Genomic DNA, 17,425 nt, shown 5'->3' on the forward strand with positions numbered 1-17,425 from the left:
GTAGAGGTAGTAGACGTGGATAAACTGGAATCAGGCGACAAGAAAAGCACACTAAGTGAGATTGCAAGGAGAAGGAATCTCCATGCACAAGGGGGACTGGACAGAGAAGAATTGAGAAGCATGCGGGAAGAGCCGGCAACATTGACAGCCGCGAAAAGAGAAGCAGTCAGAGAAGCAGGACGGGAAATAGTGTGGCAACTCCGGGCGAGAGCAAGAAGTCGAACCCAACATCATTGGGCATAATGATAAGGGAGACTGAGACCCATTCCGCTCCACCGATTCAGGATGAGGATCAATATGTCAGATCATTTGAATGGGTGAATGTTTACGTTGTTCAAAGGATGTTAGATGATATGACACGGTTTGATGACCCCAAACTGCAAAGAAGCTGCTCTAGCAGAATTTCCAAGTCTAAACCAGCAAAATCGGGTCAAAAAATTCATCTGCCCTCCTTGCGGGAGTTAGGAGTCAAGAAGCAATTCTTAGACTACTTCAGAGGAATGGCATTCGGATGGGTACTGGGACACGCCCCTTGTGAACGAGTTCTTGTGAAGGAGTTCTTCACTTCTTTCCGCTTTGAGGCAACTACCGAACTGGACAAGGAGTCTATCTACTTTAGGTTCTTTAACCAAGAAATGGCCATGAGTCTCAAGGAGTGGTCATTGAGGCTAGGATTGTTGAGTACTGAAATAAACGAGAAATGGGACTGGTCTTAGAGAGAGATTGACCAACCAAGTTGTACGAAAGAATTCAACGCTGAAGAAGAATGGAGGATGATAAGGATGGAAGGTGCCAAACCATTTAAAACAAGCAAGTCGAAGAGAGAAGAGATAGCAGATCCTGTTCTACAGATGGGCCATATTTTTCTGGCCAATAACCTCTTGGGCCACGAGAACACAAAAATCACCACAATCGAGCTTTATTTTTTGTGGTGTATGGTCCAGAAGGTTAAGGTGCATTTCGGGTATTGGCTGGCACATTCATGCCACAAAATAGCCCATCACCCTGTTCGATGCTTGTATGGCTGCTACCTTGTGGGAGCATATCCGCCAGAGATTTTGACCCCAAGGTCATCTATGCCTTTGTGTGAGGAACCAGAGTGGTTTGATAGGGATTTTCTTATCAGCATTGGCCTTGTTGAGAAAATGGAGGAAGGTCTGGTATTCTGCAGGCCTGAACAAGCCAAGGAGAAGGATGAAGACAAAACAAACAAAAATGGAAGTGAGACCGAGGAGGCTGCAGAAGTGGAAAATTCCAAAGACGAACCATCTCCTACCCCTGAGAAGAGAAATGGCAGAGGGTTATTGAATTTATGATGTAGAAGTTTGGGGAGGCCACTACGAAGCAGCAAGAGTTCCTCACTCTCCGGAACGAGAATATGAATCAAGCACTCTCCTTGATTGAGAGGATGACAAACTGAGCAAAACAATCAGATCACTCTCCAACTCTTATCCGTCGCATCTGCAGCTAAAGGTGATCAGCCCCAGGAGACCAACCAAGAAAAAGCCCTAGTCAGGACACCAAAGAGAGGAGCGACTACCAGCCAGCCACCATCCGGCATGCCAACTTCTTCCACGGATAAGCGGATCAAGAGGGCCAAACAGTCTGGCTCTCAAGGGAGCCATGACAGGAACTGAACAGGCTGAACCAAGTAACTGATCAAGAGGGCCAAACAGTCTGGTTCAATTTAGCTTTCCGCCAATTTAAACATGACCTCTCATATCTGAGTTTTATGTTGTCCGAATCTTCATCGCATGTCTATACTAAGTATATGTTAATTTGTAATTTTATGTCTAGTATATTCTGTTACTCTCATACTTAGCCTAATGCTTGGTCTAAGTGTGAGAAGTTTGTTTGTTTTTTTCTGTTAGCATATGCTTTGTTGAAGCATGTGTATGTATTGTGTTATCTCTCCCACTTAACCCAATGTTTGGTCTAAGTGTGAGAAGTTTGTTTGCTTTGATTGACACCAACCAACCTGTTTTACACTTCATCAAGTTACTTGAGGACAAGCTGTAACGAAGTTGGAGGGGGGAAACATTTTTCATGGTTGGTGTCATGCTTCTTCTTCATGTTTTGTCTAGATTGGGATTTGTTCTTTCTAGCTGTTTTGTTTTATGTGTTTTAAATAAAGAACTGGTTTAAAAAAATAGGCAAGTTTCCCTTAGTAATAGTGATTGAAGAAAGGATGCATGTGATTTGTGAGATTCCCTTCTTTAATAAACCAACTCTGCTTGGAAGATGTAAGAACGATGGAAATAGTTTCAATCTAACCCTCTGTGAAGCCCTCTAAATTGTGAGTTATAAGCCAGAGTAGAACACTTTCTACTAAAGAAAAAAATAGAGAGGCTGCCATTAATGCTTAGGGGGAAGTGACAAGAGCTAGTAATGACTAAAGGTGATAGGAATAACCAGTTGGGCCAATATTCTTTCGAATCATATGAACCTGCCTCACTGTAAAGGCAGCATCAAAACTACTTAGGGAAGAAACAAAGTAAAAACAAAATGGATATTAAATAGAAAATTAGAATTGTATAACCAAAGTTGTTACTAACACATCCCTAGAATCCTATGAGTTTAATTACACATGATGAAATAAGCTAAACACATAGATTGAAGGGAAGACAATTTGAACATAAAACTAAAGCAAATAAAACCCGTAGGTTGAAGCCTTGTGGTTCTTGATGTTCTTGAAATATTTCTCCAACTCCTTGCACAAGTGAAGTACTCTAGCTCTTGATCTCTATGAATTATTTTGCAAGAAGAAGCTCTCTCTTATGATGAAGCTTGAGGTCTTATTTATAGGGGAAAACCAATCCTTGTTGTAGAAGGAAAAGATCTTCAAAATATGGTAATTCTTGGAGCAAATCAAGGGCATCTCGGATTCGCCGCCTTTCTCCGGCGGGCCGCCGCACCTTGGCCGGGAGTCGCCGCGCTGGAGTCCAGAGAGTCTGTCTCTTCGGCGGCAGACCGCCGCACAACTTCCGGCGGTCGCTAGGCGAGACTTCTCGTCCAAGCATATTTTTCCGAGGTGGACCGCTGCATTGATCTGCCCACCGGGATCCGGCGGTTGCCGCACACATCCGCGGCGATCGTCGGTTGCCGTCTGACTCCAGATTTCCAGACTTTGCATTTTGGCTCCCTTTTTCGGCTCAATTATGCACATTTGTCACAAAACACGTGAAAATACCAAAATAGACTAAATATGCAAATAATGGACGTATAGAGTGACTTTGACATTAAAAACGGACCAAATAACGGCCTTAAAATAATGCAAAATCCGAGCGTATCAACATCCCTGAAATTCTCTTATCTCTTATATTTTACCTCTTTAATTTGTTGCAATCAGTTGTTTTATTGCTTTCAAATCGTTCTTAATTTCAAAAGTTTCAAAATTCTCGTTTCTCTAAATAGTGAAAGAAGCTTAGTAGAAGGTAGACAGTTTGTGATTCTATTCCCCGTGTTCGATATCCAGTACTAATCTTTAGCTATACTATATATACCACAATGAGGGGCAACATCACCTATCTTAGTGGCGCCTTTGAAGACCATAATGCCCGTTTCCCTCCTCCTCAAGAATGATGAAGTCAAGCTCATGACTTTAAATGAGCATTTGTATCATTTATTTTGCTTCAAGAGAATTTGATTTTTGTGTTTTGACAATTTTTGGTTTGGTTTTGAAATATTTTTGGTTTAATTTTCATTTTTGTGTTTGATTGAAATTTTCACAAGTTCTGGACTAATCGTAGCGACCGCTGCAGCTTGTGCAGGGGCCTGCTACCCAACCTTCGGAGACTTGCTGACACTCCGTAGCCACCGCCGGAGGCCCTCCAGCGACCGCTACCCGAATGCAGTTTCAAGCGTGATTTTCGAAATATTTTCGAATCTTCGCACCCTCCGACCTCTACGCGAAAATTTCAAGGTATCTTTATTTGCTTTTGTAGTTTACTCACGTCCCTACTAACTCTACAAACTTATTTTACACTTTGTTGTAAATAAGTTTGGGGGGATGAGGTGGTGGATCGTGAGTTTAGGGTTTTGTTTTAAGTTTTTGTTTTAAAACCCGAAGGTGAATCTCTTGTAAAATATGTCATGAATTTAGCATGAAGAACTTAGAAACATGCATGCTTAGGGACACACATTAGACCGAGTTGCCAATGATATTACATTCCATCCATGTTTAAGTATGGCTTGACGTCTTGATTTGATGGTTTGGTATAAAGGTGCATTATTAGTGAATTGCTTGTTCGCCTTGAATCATGCTTATACCTTTTGAGATTTGAGCCTAATTCTTTCTTGTGTGATTTATCTGCATTCATGTACATGTTTCTAGAATTTGCTCCTAGTCTGCCTAAGTTTACATAGGGTTTAAGTTGATTTAGGACGATGTTATGCCATCTTTTATTAGCTACTTTTATATCTAAATTTTCGACCCTCTCAAATTTTTCCCTTTGGAGCCAATTTTGAGCCTTTAAGCCTATTCTTTGGAAGCCAAAATAAATGGGGACAATTTCTTAGGTTCGTATTGTTTTCATATCTTTTGTAAAAGAATTGGAGAGATAAGGAAGAAAGTTGTAAAAAAGTAGTGTTCTTAATAAGGAGAAATGCAAGTTGAGAAATTGTAAAATTCAATATATGTGCTTGATGATCTAAAAACAAAATAAAAGAAAAAGAAAAAGAAAGAAAGGTTGTGAAAAGAAAATCAAAGGATTGGAAAGTGAGTTGAAGGAGAAATTTGTAAGTATTAAAAGTGTCTTGCTATTTAGAAAAGTGGAGTCAATTTAACTCTACTTGGGATATTTATATTTTTGAATCACTCATTAGCAAAATTTTCCTCACCTACCAAAGAGCCTACGTTACAACTAAAAATAAAGACCCTTCGGACTTTTGATGTTTAATCACATCTAGTAGAGGAGGGATTAGACTTTGAGCAAGCCTATGGTAAACTTTGCATGATGCATGATTTGAGTGCTTATACACATGAGCTTTATACACTTTGAGAGTGAGAGAAAGAACACTTCCCATCTTTGGAAGTTTGCCACATGTGAGTGCATGAATTCAAGGTCTTCCACGAGTTAGTAATTCAACGCCTTGGTTGATTTTATTGTGTTAATTCATGCCTAATCTATTCTTTCATATTTTGAGGAAATTATGACGTCTAGTCCTTGTGCATTCCGTGCGTCTATTCTTGTGTCTCTATTGTCTTTCATCTTTTGGGGAGTTGATACGCTCGGATTTTGCACTGTTTTAAGACCTTTATTTGGTTTGTTTTTAATGTCTAAATCACAATTCATGTCCATATTATGCATATTTTCTATATTTTGGTATTTTGACATGTTTTGTCAGATATGTGCATATTTAAGCCTAAAAAGATAGGAAACCTGAAGAATTTGATTCGAGATCACAATTTTTTTTTGCTGCTGTGATTGAGCCCCAACAGGCGGCACCGGCAGTGGGGAGGAACCTTCATTGGCTTCGATTTATTGGAGCCAATGTGAGCGGTCATATCTAGATTTTAGCTCATGAGGATTGGACGGTGGAGGTAGTTGACGACTCGAGACAGGTCCTACATGTCAAGGTCACGGCTGCAACATTCCCCTTCCCGATCTACATCTCTATTGTTTATGGCAGACACACGGGAGAGACGAGATAGGAGCTGTGGGAAAAGATAGGGGACATCTCCCTGGCTGTGGAAGGAAGACCGTGGCTAGTGGGAGGCGACTTCAACATCTTCCTTACTAATGAAGAGAGACAGGGAAGCGAAACAGAAACACATATATGATGGAGTTTGCGGATGCCATAGCTGACTGCCAGTTGATTGACCCGCAGTTTAATGGGCCGATGTTTACATGGTATAGGGCAGGGCTCTGGGAGAGGCTGGATAGGATCCTGATTGGGGAACATTGGACATCGGTGTTTGCGACAACGAGGGTGACCCACTTAGCGAGATTCAGCTCTGATCATGCCCCCTTGCTTGTGCGATGTTAGTTCTCTATTCAGATTTCAGAACATGTGGGTAAGGCATGAAACCTTCAAGACCGAGATTGCTAGAGTATGGGAGGCAGGAATAGGGTACAACAGAATGATGAACCTCCAGCTCAAGCTTATCAGAGTTAAGAAGTTCCTAAAGGTGTGGAACAGACCGATGCTTGGAAACATCCCTTAGAGCCTAAGGGCGGACGAGGAAGCGGTCCTACAGGCTCAGATCTTATATGACAGCACGCCCATTAGATGGGCAGTGGATGGAGAGAGGAACTCCAAGTTCTTTCATGGCTGGGTCAAGCAGAAGAGAGTCAAGTCTAGGATTCACAGCATAGAGGCAGGTGGGCAGACCTTAACAGAGGAAACGACGATTAGGGCGGCAGCCTTATTGCAGCAGCTCTTGACGTCTGATGTTGGAGATCTTGACCAGCCAGATTTGTCCCTTATCCACAGCCTTCCGGATTCAGTGGACCAGGAAGCTTTGTGCTTGGCGCCGCAGGAGAAGGAATTTCGGGAGGCAGTTTTTGGGATTAGCGGAGATAGCGTGTCGGGTCCTGATGGGTTCTCCTCCTTGTTCTTCCAGCACTGTTGGGACATTGTAGGGGGTGATATAATTGCAGCTGTTGGGGACTTCTTCAGTGGGGCATTCATGCCTCGGAGCTTCACGGCGACTATGATCATTCTCATACCGAAGAAGCCGGATCCAGTCACGGGGGAGATTATAGATCGATAAGTCTCTGCAATGTCACGAATAAGATCATCACAAAGATATTAGCAACGAGACTTGCACCTCTACTACCCCTCGTCATTGCACCGAATCAGAGTGGTTTTATTAAGGGGCGACTGCTTAGTGATAATGCCTTGCTTGCCCAGGAGCTGATACATGATTTGTGGAAGGAGCTCAACAGTAGAGGTAGGTCACCTAATCTGGCTCTCAAGCTAGATATGGCAAAGGCATACGATAGAGTGCAGTGGCCTTTTCTGCTGAAAGTGCTTGAAAAGATGGGATTCTCGCTGGCTTGGGTGGGAATGATTAGCAGATGCATCTCGTCCTGCTGGTTCTCAGTCTTTGTGAATGGTGGTCCGGCAGGATTCTTTCAGTCCTCTAGGGGTTTGAGGCAGGGAGACCCATTATCGCCTTCTCTTTTATGATTGCGGCAGATTATCTCTCGAGATGTCTTGATAGACTGATCAAGGGGGATAAGGAGGGTGTTTACAGATGTCGCAAGAAGGCTCCGGTTATTACTCATCTCTCATATGCTGATGATATCATCATTTTCTCTAGAGCTCACATGGAGGCGATGGAGAAGCTGGTGGGATGTCTGAATCACTACATTGTTGTATCTGGTCAGATGGTGAACAATGGGAAGACTCACTTCTACTTGGTGGATGAGTATATGGAGTTTGCTGATGTTGTGGAGGAGGTTGGAGGCTTTCGGAGAAGGGAGATGCCTTTCACACACCTGGGAGTTCCTATATTTCAAGGGGCGAGGAGAGCGGATCACCTATTGCCTCTCAGGCAACGGATGTTGGACAAGGTACACACTTGGTCCCATCGCCACCTCGCATTTGGGGGAAGACTTGCTCTGATTATGAGCACACTGGCAGCTATCCCGCTACTTATATTACAGGTTATGAGTCCGCTGGTTGGCTTCCTGGATGAGTTGGAGCAAATTCTGGCCAGATATTTTTGGGGAACAGTGGGAGAGAAGATAAAGTTGCATTGGATCTCGTGGAGACAAATTTACCTACTTGTGATGGAGGGGGGCATGGGCATTCGCCGGTTCCGGGAGGTGGCGGTGGCTTTTGGGTTCAAGCTGTGGTGGAGGCTCCTTGTGTTAGAGATTGTATACTAGAAACACGTTTCGAGTGCTTGAATACTGTAAAACTCTTATTTTATTTTTCAAGGAATAAAACAGATTAATTTTGTCATATTGTTGTTATGTTTTACATTTAATGGATGTTAATTGCATGTTTAAATGTATAAGTTAACTTAACAAAGTCTAAGTCTTTGTTTTAGTAGATCGGTTGTGGGCGGCGTCCACTTTTAGGTAACACGGTCAGTCCTAAGCATAGAATTAGACTATCCATCGTGAAATTAGATGGAATTAGACTATCCATCGTGAAAGGTTGCAATGTCAGTCCGCATATTTCTAAGCCTTACTGAAATAAGATGACATTGGTGTGGTAAAGCACTGAATGAATCCAACAACATGACTCGTCTTGATAAATATTTGTTTCTTAATCAATGTAGGTTAGCATTGAGCATACGGTATTGATTATGCATTACTTTGACTTATCAAATGGTGCGGGTTTTTCGTAACCCAAGAATCCAGATATATTGGGTAGTGGTGATTAATATCTAGCGGTGCTAGGATTGCTATTATATTGAATCGTGCGCGAGGTGAGTCTCGTTTGATAATATCCTTAAGAGGAGCACGAAACAAGGTTTTATTATTCGGAACCTATCTAGTTGGAGTTTGATCACTCTATGAATAATAAATAAGCGTTTCATGCTAAGTCCACTCTTAGAATTAATAAGAAATTAATTAATTAAGTCCATAGCAGACATTGATTAATTAATGGACATTTTTATCTTAAGCGCGGGAAATGAAAGTTAAAATGGAAACCCGGATTACTTATTATTACGGATTTGGATGGGGAGAGTTCCATATTACTTCTGTGGTGGCAGCTCGTAATATTCTAATTAAAGCTTATATTAAATTTTGGGTTCAATTTAATTAGTAAAAAGTAAATTGGATGAGCCCATATCCAAAACCTTCCATAGATCACTGTCTGAGTCCAAAAAGAACTTAATATAAATAAGAGAATAAAGGAGACAGATATCATAATTTTTACTACAAAAATTTTCGTCCCCCTCTAGTAAGAGGAGTTCGAAATTTTCATCTAATTGGAAAAGGATTTCTTCTGCCTTCTTTATTTAAGTCCTAGTATTCCGGTTAGATCAGCCCACACTGATATTGAAGTACAGTTCAGGAAACAGAGAGAAGATCCGTGGTCTAGTATTCAAAGCGTCACGTGGAGAAGTCGCTAGCCATCATCAATTCTTTGGAGAATTAATGAGGTATTATTTCTGCTCCGTAGAAAAACATGTTTTAGGTTTGAATACACTTAAAGCATGATTAATTCAAGTTATGAGCATGATACATGTGAGAATTACGCGAATAGATTTTGTCTAAATAATCTGCGAAATAGATCTGATTATTATGTGATTTATTTGTTCGATTAATTATTAAATTATGAATATCGAAACGCGCTTCCGCTGCCAGTTCCTTCAATTGGTATCAAAGCCAGTCTTTGGCTCTGACTATTTGGATTTAAATTTCGCGAAATTCAGGTATGCATGTATTATTTGATTACGAAGCATGTTCTTGATTACGAAGCATGTTCAGGTATGCATGTATTATTTGATCACAAAGCATGTTCTTGGATTTAGAGAACTTGAATTTTTTCGATCATGCGAGACGTGCGATCCGTCGGCGCTACCGCCGAGACGGATCGGGCTACGCTTGATCGGAGTTAGGGTTGTCGAACGTAGTGGGAGCCGAGGGTCGACGGTGATGGGGCGACGCGCAAGACGAGCGTAGGCTCGTGCGCGCCGCCGGACAAAACCACGAGCCCTAGGCGTGATTGACGATGGCTATGCGTGGCGTGGTAGTTCATCCGAGAACCACCGAGACACCAAGTCGCCGGCCAAAACCCTCGGCAGAAGGAATCGCCCCGAGACGTCGTTGCCGTGTTGGCTGAGAGCACCATGCGATCGCATGGTTGCTGGTCGATGCAGTGGGAGCGGTTGGGGCGAAGAGTCCGGTTCCGAGCTGGCCGAGAGGAGTCGCGCCTCCGTGTGTGCTCCTGGCCGAAAGCAGCAGGCACCAGATCGGTCTAGATGCCGAGCCCGATGATCCGTCAGGTAGCCAAGAGCAGCCACGCGTTCACGCGTGTTGCTGGCTGAGACGCGCAAGCGTTGTGTTCGCCGGATTCCGGCGAAGAACTCGCCGGAATTTCGTCGTTCATCGTTCGTCCTAACTTCGTACGATGAGATAACGATGAAGAAATATTTTAATGATTATTTAATTCCTAAATTAATAGATAGTATTAAAATAATATTATTTAATAGATATAAAATATTTTGGGAAGATTTCTCTAGATTTTAGGAAAATTTTGATTATTTTCTATATCTATTGAATATTTTATATCTCAGATGATATAGATAAGAATAATTTAATAGTTTTCTAATCATTAGATATATCTAGAATCCTTATTAGTATAGATATGTAAGATTACATTAAATAATGTACTTTATTTTAGATATATCTTATAGTATGACATGAACAAGAATTAAATTCTAGATTAATTAATTCCTAAACTAAGATACTTAAAGATAATAAAAGATTTAATTATCCAGTCAATTAAATACCAACAGAATTTAATTAGTCTTAATCTGCCTTAAGGCTAAAGGATAATTAATGAAAAACCATAACCCAAATATCTAAGCGATAATTGTGAACTTAAAGTTTATATATGGCCTCCATCGGTTGGACTGCCAAATTTTGTGAAACTAGTTTCTAATATTATCGTCACCCATTCTGCGGGGACAATAATCCTACGAAATAGTAAGTTCATAAGGGCGGACTTTTCACATAATAAATAGAATGAACTAGAAAGTGGTTCCTAATATTATCGCCACCTGCTCTGTGGGGACAATAATCTTAAGGAACTACGAGTTTCAGGGTTCAATCAGAATTTATGAGATAACTTGATTTTGTTATCAGCACATGAACATTGTCATGAGAGTGTGTTGTAGAAATAAAATTCTGCAATGCTAAATCTGATGGTCGTGCTTAGGCAACATTAGGCGGCAATGCCATTTTGTGGTCTCTGGACTATTCGTCGGTGTTGTGACCAGTAAAAAATTGTCAAAATTTTAATGCATATTAACCTCCTCTGGAGGGTACAAAATTTTAATTTTGCTGTTGTAAGATTTTGAAAAGTTTTATGTTTAATCTACTCAATTTCCTTTCATAAGTTTATGACAAATAGTATATTTTTCTGTTTGCAGTGCAATACAATCCGTCAAGATGTCTTTTAATCCTCTTTCTGCAATTCTCAAAGAAAATAAACTCGAGGGCCAAAATTACATAGAATGGAAACAAAATTTGGATATCGTTCTCACAATAGAAGAGTACAAGTTTGTGCTCACTACTCCACAGCCTCCAGTTCCCGCGGCTAACGCAGCGGTGGGAGTTCAGAATGTGCATAAACAGTGGCAAAAGGCGAATGACGTGGTTAAGTGCTACATGTTGGCATCTATGTCTTCAGTACTTAAGCATCAGCATTCTGCCATGGCGACTGCCACCGAGATTATGCAAAATCTTGCAAATCTTTTTGGTACTCAAAATCGAACGACTAAGTCTCAAGCCTTTCGTAGTATTATGATGAAGACTATGAGGGAAGGCATATCTGTGAGGCAACATGTCCTCGAGATGATGAACCACCTCAACCAGATTGAGATTTTGGGAGGGACGATCTGTAACACCCCGACTTTTTGTATCCTTTTGTTGTTCTCGAAAGGATGCCATTTTTTTCAAGGCAGATTTTTAGTATATTCATTGTTTCTTTTCGAGGATTAAAAGAGTTCTGGACTTTTGCAATTGATTAAAATAAATATATTCTAATCCCTTATTTGAGTCCAACTTGCTTGAGAAGCCTATTTCAAAATTTATTTATTCTTTTGGGCCATCCTTTTTATTAAAAATATTGTTGAGCCCAACATATTAAGAAATTCTTTTGGAATCCCAAATCTTTTATTTTCCATCGGGAGATAGACGTCTCTTCTTCTCCCGCAAGCGACTTCTCCAATTCAAGAACGAGAAATCAAAAGTCACATATTAATGCCTCAATTCCCTTCAAATTCCTCCTCCTTAACGTCACATATACTCTCAAACACCACTCTTCACTATCACCTAAAGAGAAAAAGAGACGGGTAAAGAACTTTATGGATGGCGAGCTCCGAGGCATATATGGACAGCAGGCAGCAACACCGACGGCGCTGCACTGAAGGAGAAGGCGGTGGCTGCGTACATCCAATGACAACGACGGACGGAGATGGATTCGGCATGAGAACCTTGACGGCGGAGGTTCTGGAACAGTGATTTTGCTCACTGCCCAAAGAACAGCAACAGACCGTGGTTATCAACAGCTGCGGCTCCGCGTTTGAACCGAGGACAGCAGCCCGGTGATGGAGATCAGCCACGAGCTGACGGTGGCAGGCAGCAAGAGCAGCAACTCTGTCCTACGCTCGTTGTGAGCAGCAGGCTGGGGCGAGGCGACCGTGTGATGACGAGCAGCAGCTCGAGGAGGCTAGCAGTGGTGGCGGCTCGCTCGCCAGCGAGCTGTGAAGGAAAAGACGGCGGAGGCTTCATGGCGTGACGACCCTATCAACAAGGGTTGATCCGGCAACAGCAGCCGTGGCACACGGCGGCGTGATTGGACAGACGGAGGAGCTGCGAACTGAGGAAGAGAGGTGGAGCAGTTGGGCAGCGGTGCTGTGTTTCGGGTCTTCCGAACCGAGGAAAACGAGGAGCCCGGCGACCTTTGCGGCGTCGAGAAGTCCGAGGGAGAGATGGGAGCAGAGCAGCAACGATGAGCCCTCGATTTGGAGAAGGAACAATAGCCGCGAGAGAGATTGAGGGAGGTGTGATAGAGAAGGTGAGAATCGGAGGGGGAGGAATGAAAAATGGGATGATTGTGGCTGACTGCAGCTGCTCGGACCAAACCCGGCGGTGACGGAGAAGTAGAGGCAGCGGTGGCAGAGAGGCGATGGTTTCCAGGCGACCACGGTTGTGAATGGTAGCGGACAGTAGCTCGCGAAGACAATTGGCAGCGGCGGTGCCGAGTTTTGCCGTAGAGAAGGAGTTTTCGAAGAGAAGAGAGAGAGAGTAGAATGGCTGCAAGTTTGATACATGAAGAGAAAGGAGGCGGTGCTGAGGTTGAGGAAGAAGAGAGATAGCAGTGGTGGTGTGTAGTGGCAATTGAGAATTGTGATAGAGATAGAGCTGAAGGAGAGGGAGAAGCCATAGACGCCTAGAGAGGCCACGAAAATTTAAAGGGAGATGAAGAAAAAGACGTTCACGGAAAATTTCTTAATTTACTAAGAAAGATCGATGAGGTTTCCTTCGCACGCAAGTTATGATCAGACGAGACGTTTGAGTTAAGGAAAATTTTAAGCTTTTGAGGTGGGCTTTTTTTTTAAATATTTTGCAATATTTTGCTAAATTATGAATGATGTATCTCTTTGCAAATATGTTATGTCTTGCCATATTTTGTTTTTTAATGGAGCTACCAATCTGATTGTCTACTGCGTTTAATTCCTCTAGACTTTGATAGTTAATGAATTCGGGTCTGACTAGGGGTGAGCCCTTACTCAGGCTAGTGTACACAGATAGGGATCGTGAGCCGTCTTTCGGGTCGGCCGGTCCAGTGATCGAGTTTGTGGCCACATTCTCGTTTCACACGATGGTTCAGATTTGGTATGTGATAGTTGATGATGATAGTAGATCGGCCGATCGCTATTTTAAAGTTGAAAGTATTTTAGTGTTTCTCGGCAGATTTTAAAGTAAAACCTGAGTGCACTTAAAGATGGCATGGCATGACTTTATTTTATGAAAATATTTTGGCATAAGTTCACTGAGTGCATCAAGAACTCAGCCCTGTATGTGTTTTCCCTATGTGCAGGTTGAGTTGTGACGAGTGCGGTGGGTGTTGAGCATAAAAGTAAAGAAGATGTTTATCAAATGTTCAGAATATGTTGTGTCTTCATACATGATATTATTCTACTCTCGAGTGCTTCCGCTAAACAATATTTCTTTGAGTTCAAGTATTGTTGAGATAATATTCTTTTGAGTTGTTGATTGTCGAAATGGTACTTTGATTTTATTTGAGCTATTTCAATTGTTTCGAGCTATGGTCGAGTTTCGTTGCTTTCCCCTTTCTTTCCCGCTTCTTTAATCCTCCCCTAGTCACGATCCACCATGTTTTCTATCCTTAGAAAATGCGGGCGTAACAGAATGGTATCAGAGCAATTTTTTTTTTCCGCTCTGGACCCGAGAGTCTTTTTCAGTCTTAGTCTAGACTCGTTTCGCTAGACAAAAAAAAAATTAATTGAAGGCTCAACATCCCGCTTCGCCACGCTCAACCGAGAAAGAGGTAATATACTTCTATGAGAAATTTCTATGAGAAAGTTTTGGCGAAAGGAGGATGAGAAAATTTTCTAGAAAGAAAGATGATGAAGTTTTGAAGAGGAATGATGGAGTGTTTGACACGAAAGAAGAAAGTTGATGTTAAAGTATGTTTTAAGTTTTGAGTCGAAACTTTTATTTTAAAATTCAAAGTGAGATGTTGAAATTTTGAGAAAAAGTGTGAGCTCGGAAGAAAATGTTTGTTGTGAATGTAGAGGTGAAGTGCGAAAGTGTTTTGCTTTGGGATGTGTAAATGTTGTGTGTTATACTTGTTTATCTCAAAGCAGGAATGACGGTAAATGTGATAGTTGTTGACCTGTGAGATGATGAGAGGTGTTGTGAACTTAGAGTGCTTAAGATGTAGGCCTAATTGACCACGCGAACCGTAGTTCTAAGTTGAAAACTTACCTATTGCTTTTCCGAGCAATGAAAACGTACGAGGATCTGAAAGTTTAGGACCAAAGTACGAGGAAAGGAGAACGAGAGTGGGTATGGAGGTCGGTGGACAATGAAATTTTTTTCTATTTCGTGGAATGGCACGAAACGTTGGAGCAAGCTTAATGTGTGATTTTTTTTTTTACTATTCCCTATTGTTTCCCCTGAACGATAAGGACAAACAAAACATACGAGGAAGAAGAGGAGGATAACAAAGACGAGTTGAAGTTTCGAATGCAAAAGAGAGTGCGAGACAAGGAGGGATGATGCTGAGGGTGTATCGATACAACGACGAGAGATCGTACTCGCGATTTAAATTAGTATAGTGTAATCTTGCGTAACCTAGAAAGTGGTGACACAACGAAGATGATCTTCATATCTTGCTGAGGAGCACGAGGATGATTAAAATGTTCTACGACAATGATATTTATAACGTGCCAAGAGAACTATGAAGAAGTGACTTTCAACTATAGTGTTAATTAAATGACATGAGGATCCTGCTTGGAAATCGGAAGACTAGATGATGGAGAAATATTATATTCGAAAGACGTAAGCAAATTTCGGGACGAAATTTTTGTTAAGGTGAATAGATTGTAACACCCCGACTTTTTTTATCCTTTTATTGTTCTCGAAAGGATGCCAACTTTTTCAAGGTAGATTTTTAGTATAATCTTTGTTTCTTTTTGAGGATTAAAAGAGTTCTGGACTTTCGCAATTGATTAAAAAATTATATTCTAATCCTTTATTTGAGTCCAACTTGCTTGAGAAGCCTATTTCAAAATTTATTTATTCTTTTGGGCCATCCTTTTTATTAAAAATATTGTTGAGCCCAACACATTAAGAAATTCTTTTGGAATCCCAAATCTTTTTTTTTCCATCGGGAGATAGACGTCTCTTCTTCCCCAGCAAGCGACTTCTCCAATTCAAGAACCAGAAATCAAAAGTCACATATTAATGCCTCAATTCCCTTCAAATTCCTCTTCCTTAACGTCACATATACTCTCAAACACCACTCTTCACTATCACCTAAAGATAAAAAGAGACGGGTAAAGAACATTATGGATGGCGAGCTCCGAGGCATATATGGACAGCAGGCAGCAACACCGACGGCGCTGCACTCAAGGTGAAGGCCGTGGCTGCGTACATCCATTCGGCATGAGAACCTTGACGGCGGAGGTTCTGGAACAGTGATTTTGCTCACTGCCCAAAGAACAGCAACAGACCGTGGTTATCAACAGCGGCGGCTCCGCGTTTGAACTGAGGACAGCAGCCCGGCGATGGAGATCAGCCACGAGCTGACGGTGGCAGGCAGCAAGAGCAGCGACTCTGTCCTACGCTCGTTGTGAGCAGCAGGCTGGGGCGAGGCGACCGTGTGATGACGAGCAGCAGCTCGAGGAGGCTAGCAGTGGTGGCGGCTCGCTCGCCAGCGAGCTGTGAAGGAAAAGACTGCGGAGGCTTCATGGCGTGACGACCCTGTCAACAAGGGTTGATCCGGCAACAGCAGCCGTGGCACACGGCGGCGTGATTGGACAGATGGAGGAGTTGCGAACTGAGGAAGAGAGGTGGAGCAGTTGGGCAGCGGTGCTGTGTTTCGGGTCTTCCGAACCGAGGAAAACGAGGAGCCCGGCGACCTTTGCGGCGTCGAGAAGTCCGAGAGAGAGATGGGAGCAGAGCAGCAACGATGAGCCCTCGATTTGGAGAACGAACAATGTTGGAACCGAAGCAATTCAATTTGATTAATTGAAGTAAACAGGTAAAATAGAGCAGACTTGCTGCTAATTAAACAAATATTTCTCATCATTTACAAGAGAAACTACAATGGTTTAAATAGTAATAAAAAAGAAGAGACACAATGGTTCAAACGAAAAGATGCATTGCTTAAAAGAAAGAGACTCTTCATTTTGATTGATGACTCTTTGTTTGATTGGTGACTCTTGGACCAACTTAAGCATATTCTCATACAGCCTCCCTTAACTTCCATGATGGTTTTCTCACCCTAGTGCCTCGACGGAGGGCTTCCTTGTTCGGTGTTGGCCTATGTTCGGTAGAGAGCTTTTGAGACTCATCATCCCTCCCGCATTCAAGACCTGACTTGTCCCCAAGTAGGATTTGAGGGAACCTACTCCGCAACAGCTTCCCATGTAGCATTCTCAGCAGATAAATGACGCCACTTAACTAGAACTTGTTCTTGGTCCCTTCCCTTATTCAAGACAGAACGGGTAGCTAAGACCTCTTCAGGCTCGACTATAGGCTGTCCCTGTTCAGACAATGGTGGAAGTGGAGTGGCCTGCACGATCTCATTACCCATTCGTCGTCGGAGTAGCGAGACATGGAACACCGGATGTATGCGGCTAGTTTGAGGAAGTTCTAGCTCATATGCCACTGACTAAATCCGCCTCAATATTTTGAACGGCCCATAAAACTTACTAGCAAGCTTCTGATGTGCTCGGCGGAATACAGTTTGTTGGTGATAAGGCCGCAGTCGAAGATACACCCAGTCTCCTACTTCAAATTCCTCCGCTCTCCGTCCCTTATCAGCCTGCACTTTCTGTTGTTGCCTCGCGAGTTCAAGATTTGCCTTTAACTCCTTGAGCACCTCATCTCTAGCGCGTAACACCACATCAACCTCCTGCACTAGCGAGGAACCTGTTTAACACGCATCACACGTGCACTAGCCAAAACACTTTTACCATTCAATTACTAACACCTAGAAAAATAGGCTTTTTAATTAAATATACACATATATATAA

General features: G+C 42.3%; 1 protein-coding gene across 1 annotated transcript; it reads left to right on the forward strand.

The window, feature by feature from the left end:
• The first annotated feature begins 5,781 nt into the window (after positions 1 to 5,781).
• On the forward strand, positions 5,782 to 7,134 carry LOC148932493 (uncharacterized). The gene is made up of 3 exons (XM_089065126.1): positions 5,782 to 5,976; positions 6,167 to 6,543; positions 6,603 to 7,134. Exons 1-3 carry the CDS (start codon positions 5,782 to 5,784, stop codon positions 7,132 to 7,134), a joined length of 1,104 nt encoding a protein of 367 aa, XP_088921252.1.
• The last annotated feature ends 10,291 nt before the right edge of the window (positions 7,135 to 17,425 follow it).

Source organism: Salvia hispanica, chromosome 2, assembly GCF_029641045.1.
Source record: "Salvia hispanica isolate PSC_SH4W2 chromosome 2, Shi_PSC_v1, whole genome shotgun sequence".
Taxonomy (NCBI): Eukaryota; Viridiplantae; Streptophyta; class Magnoliopsida; order Lamiales; family Lamiaceae; genus Salvia; species Salvia hispanica.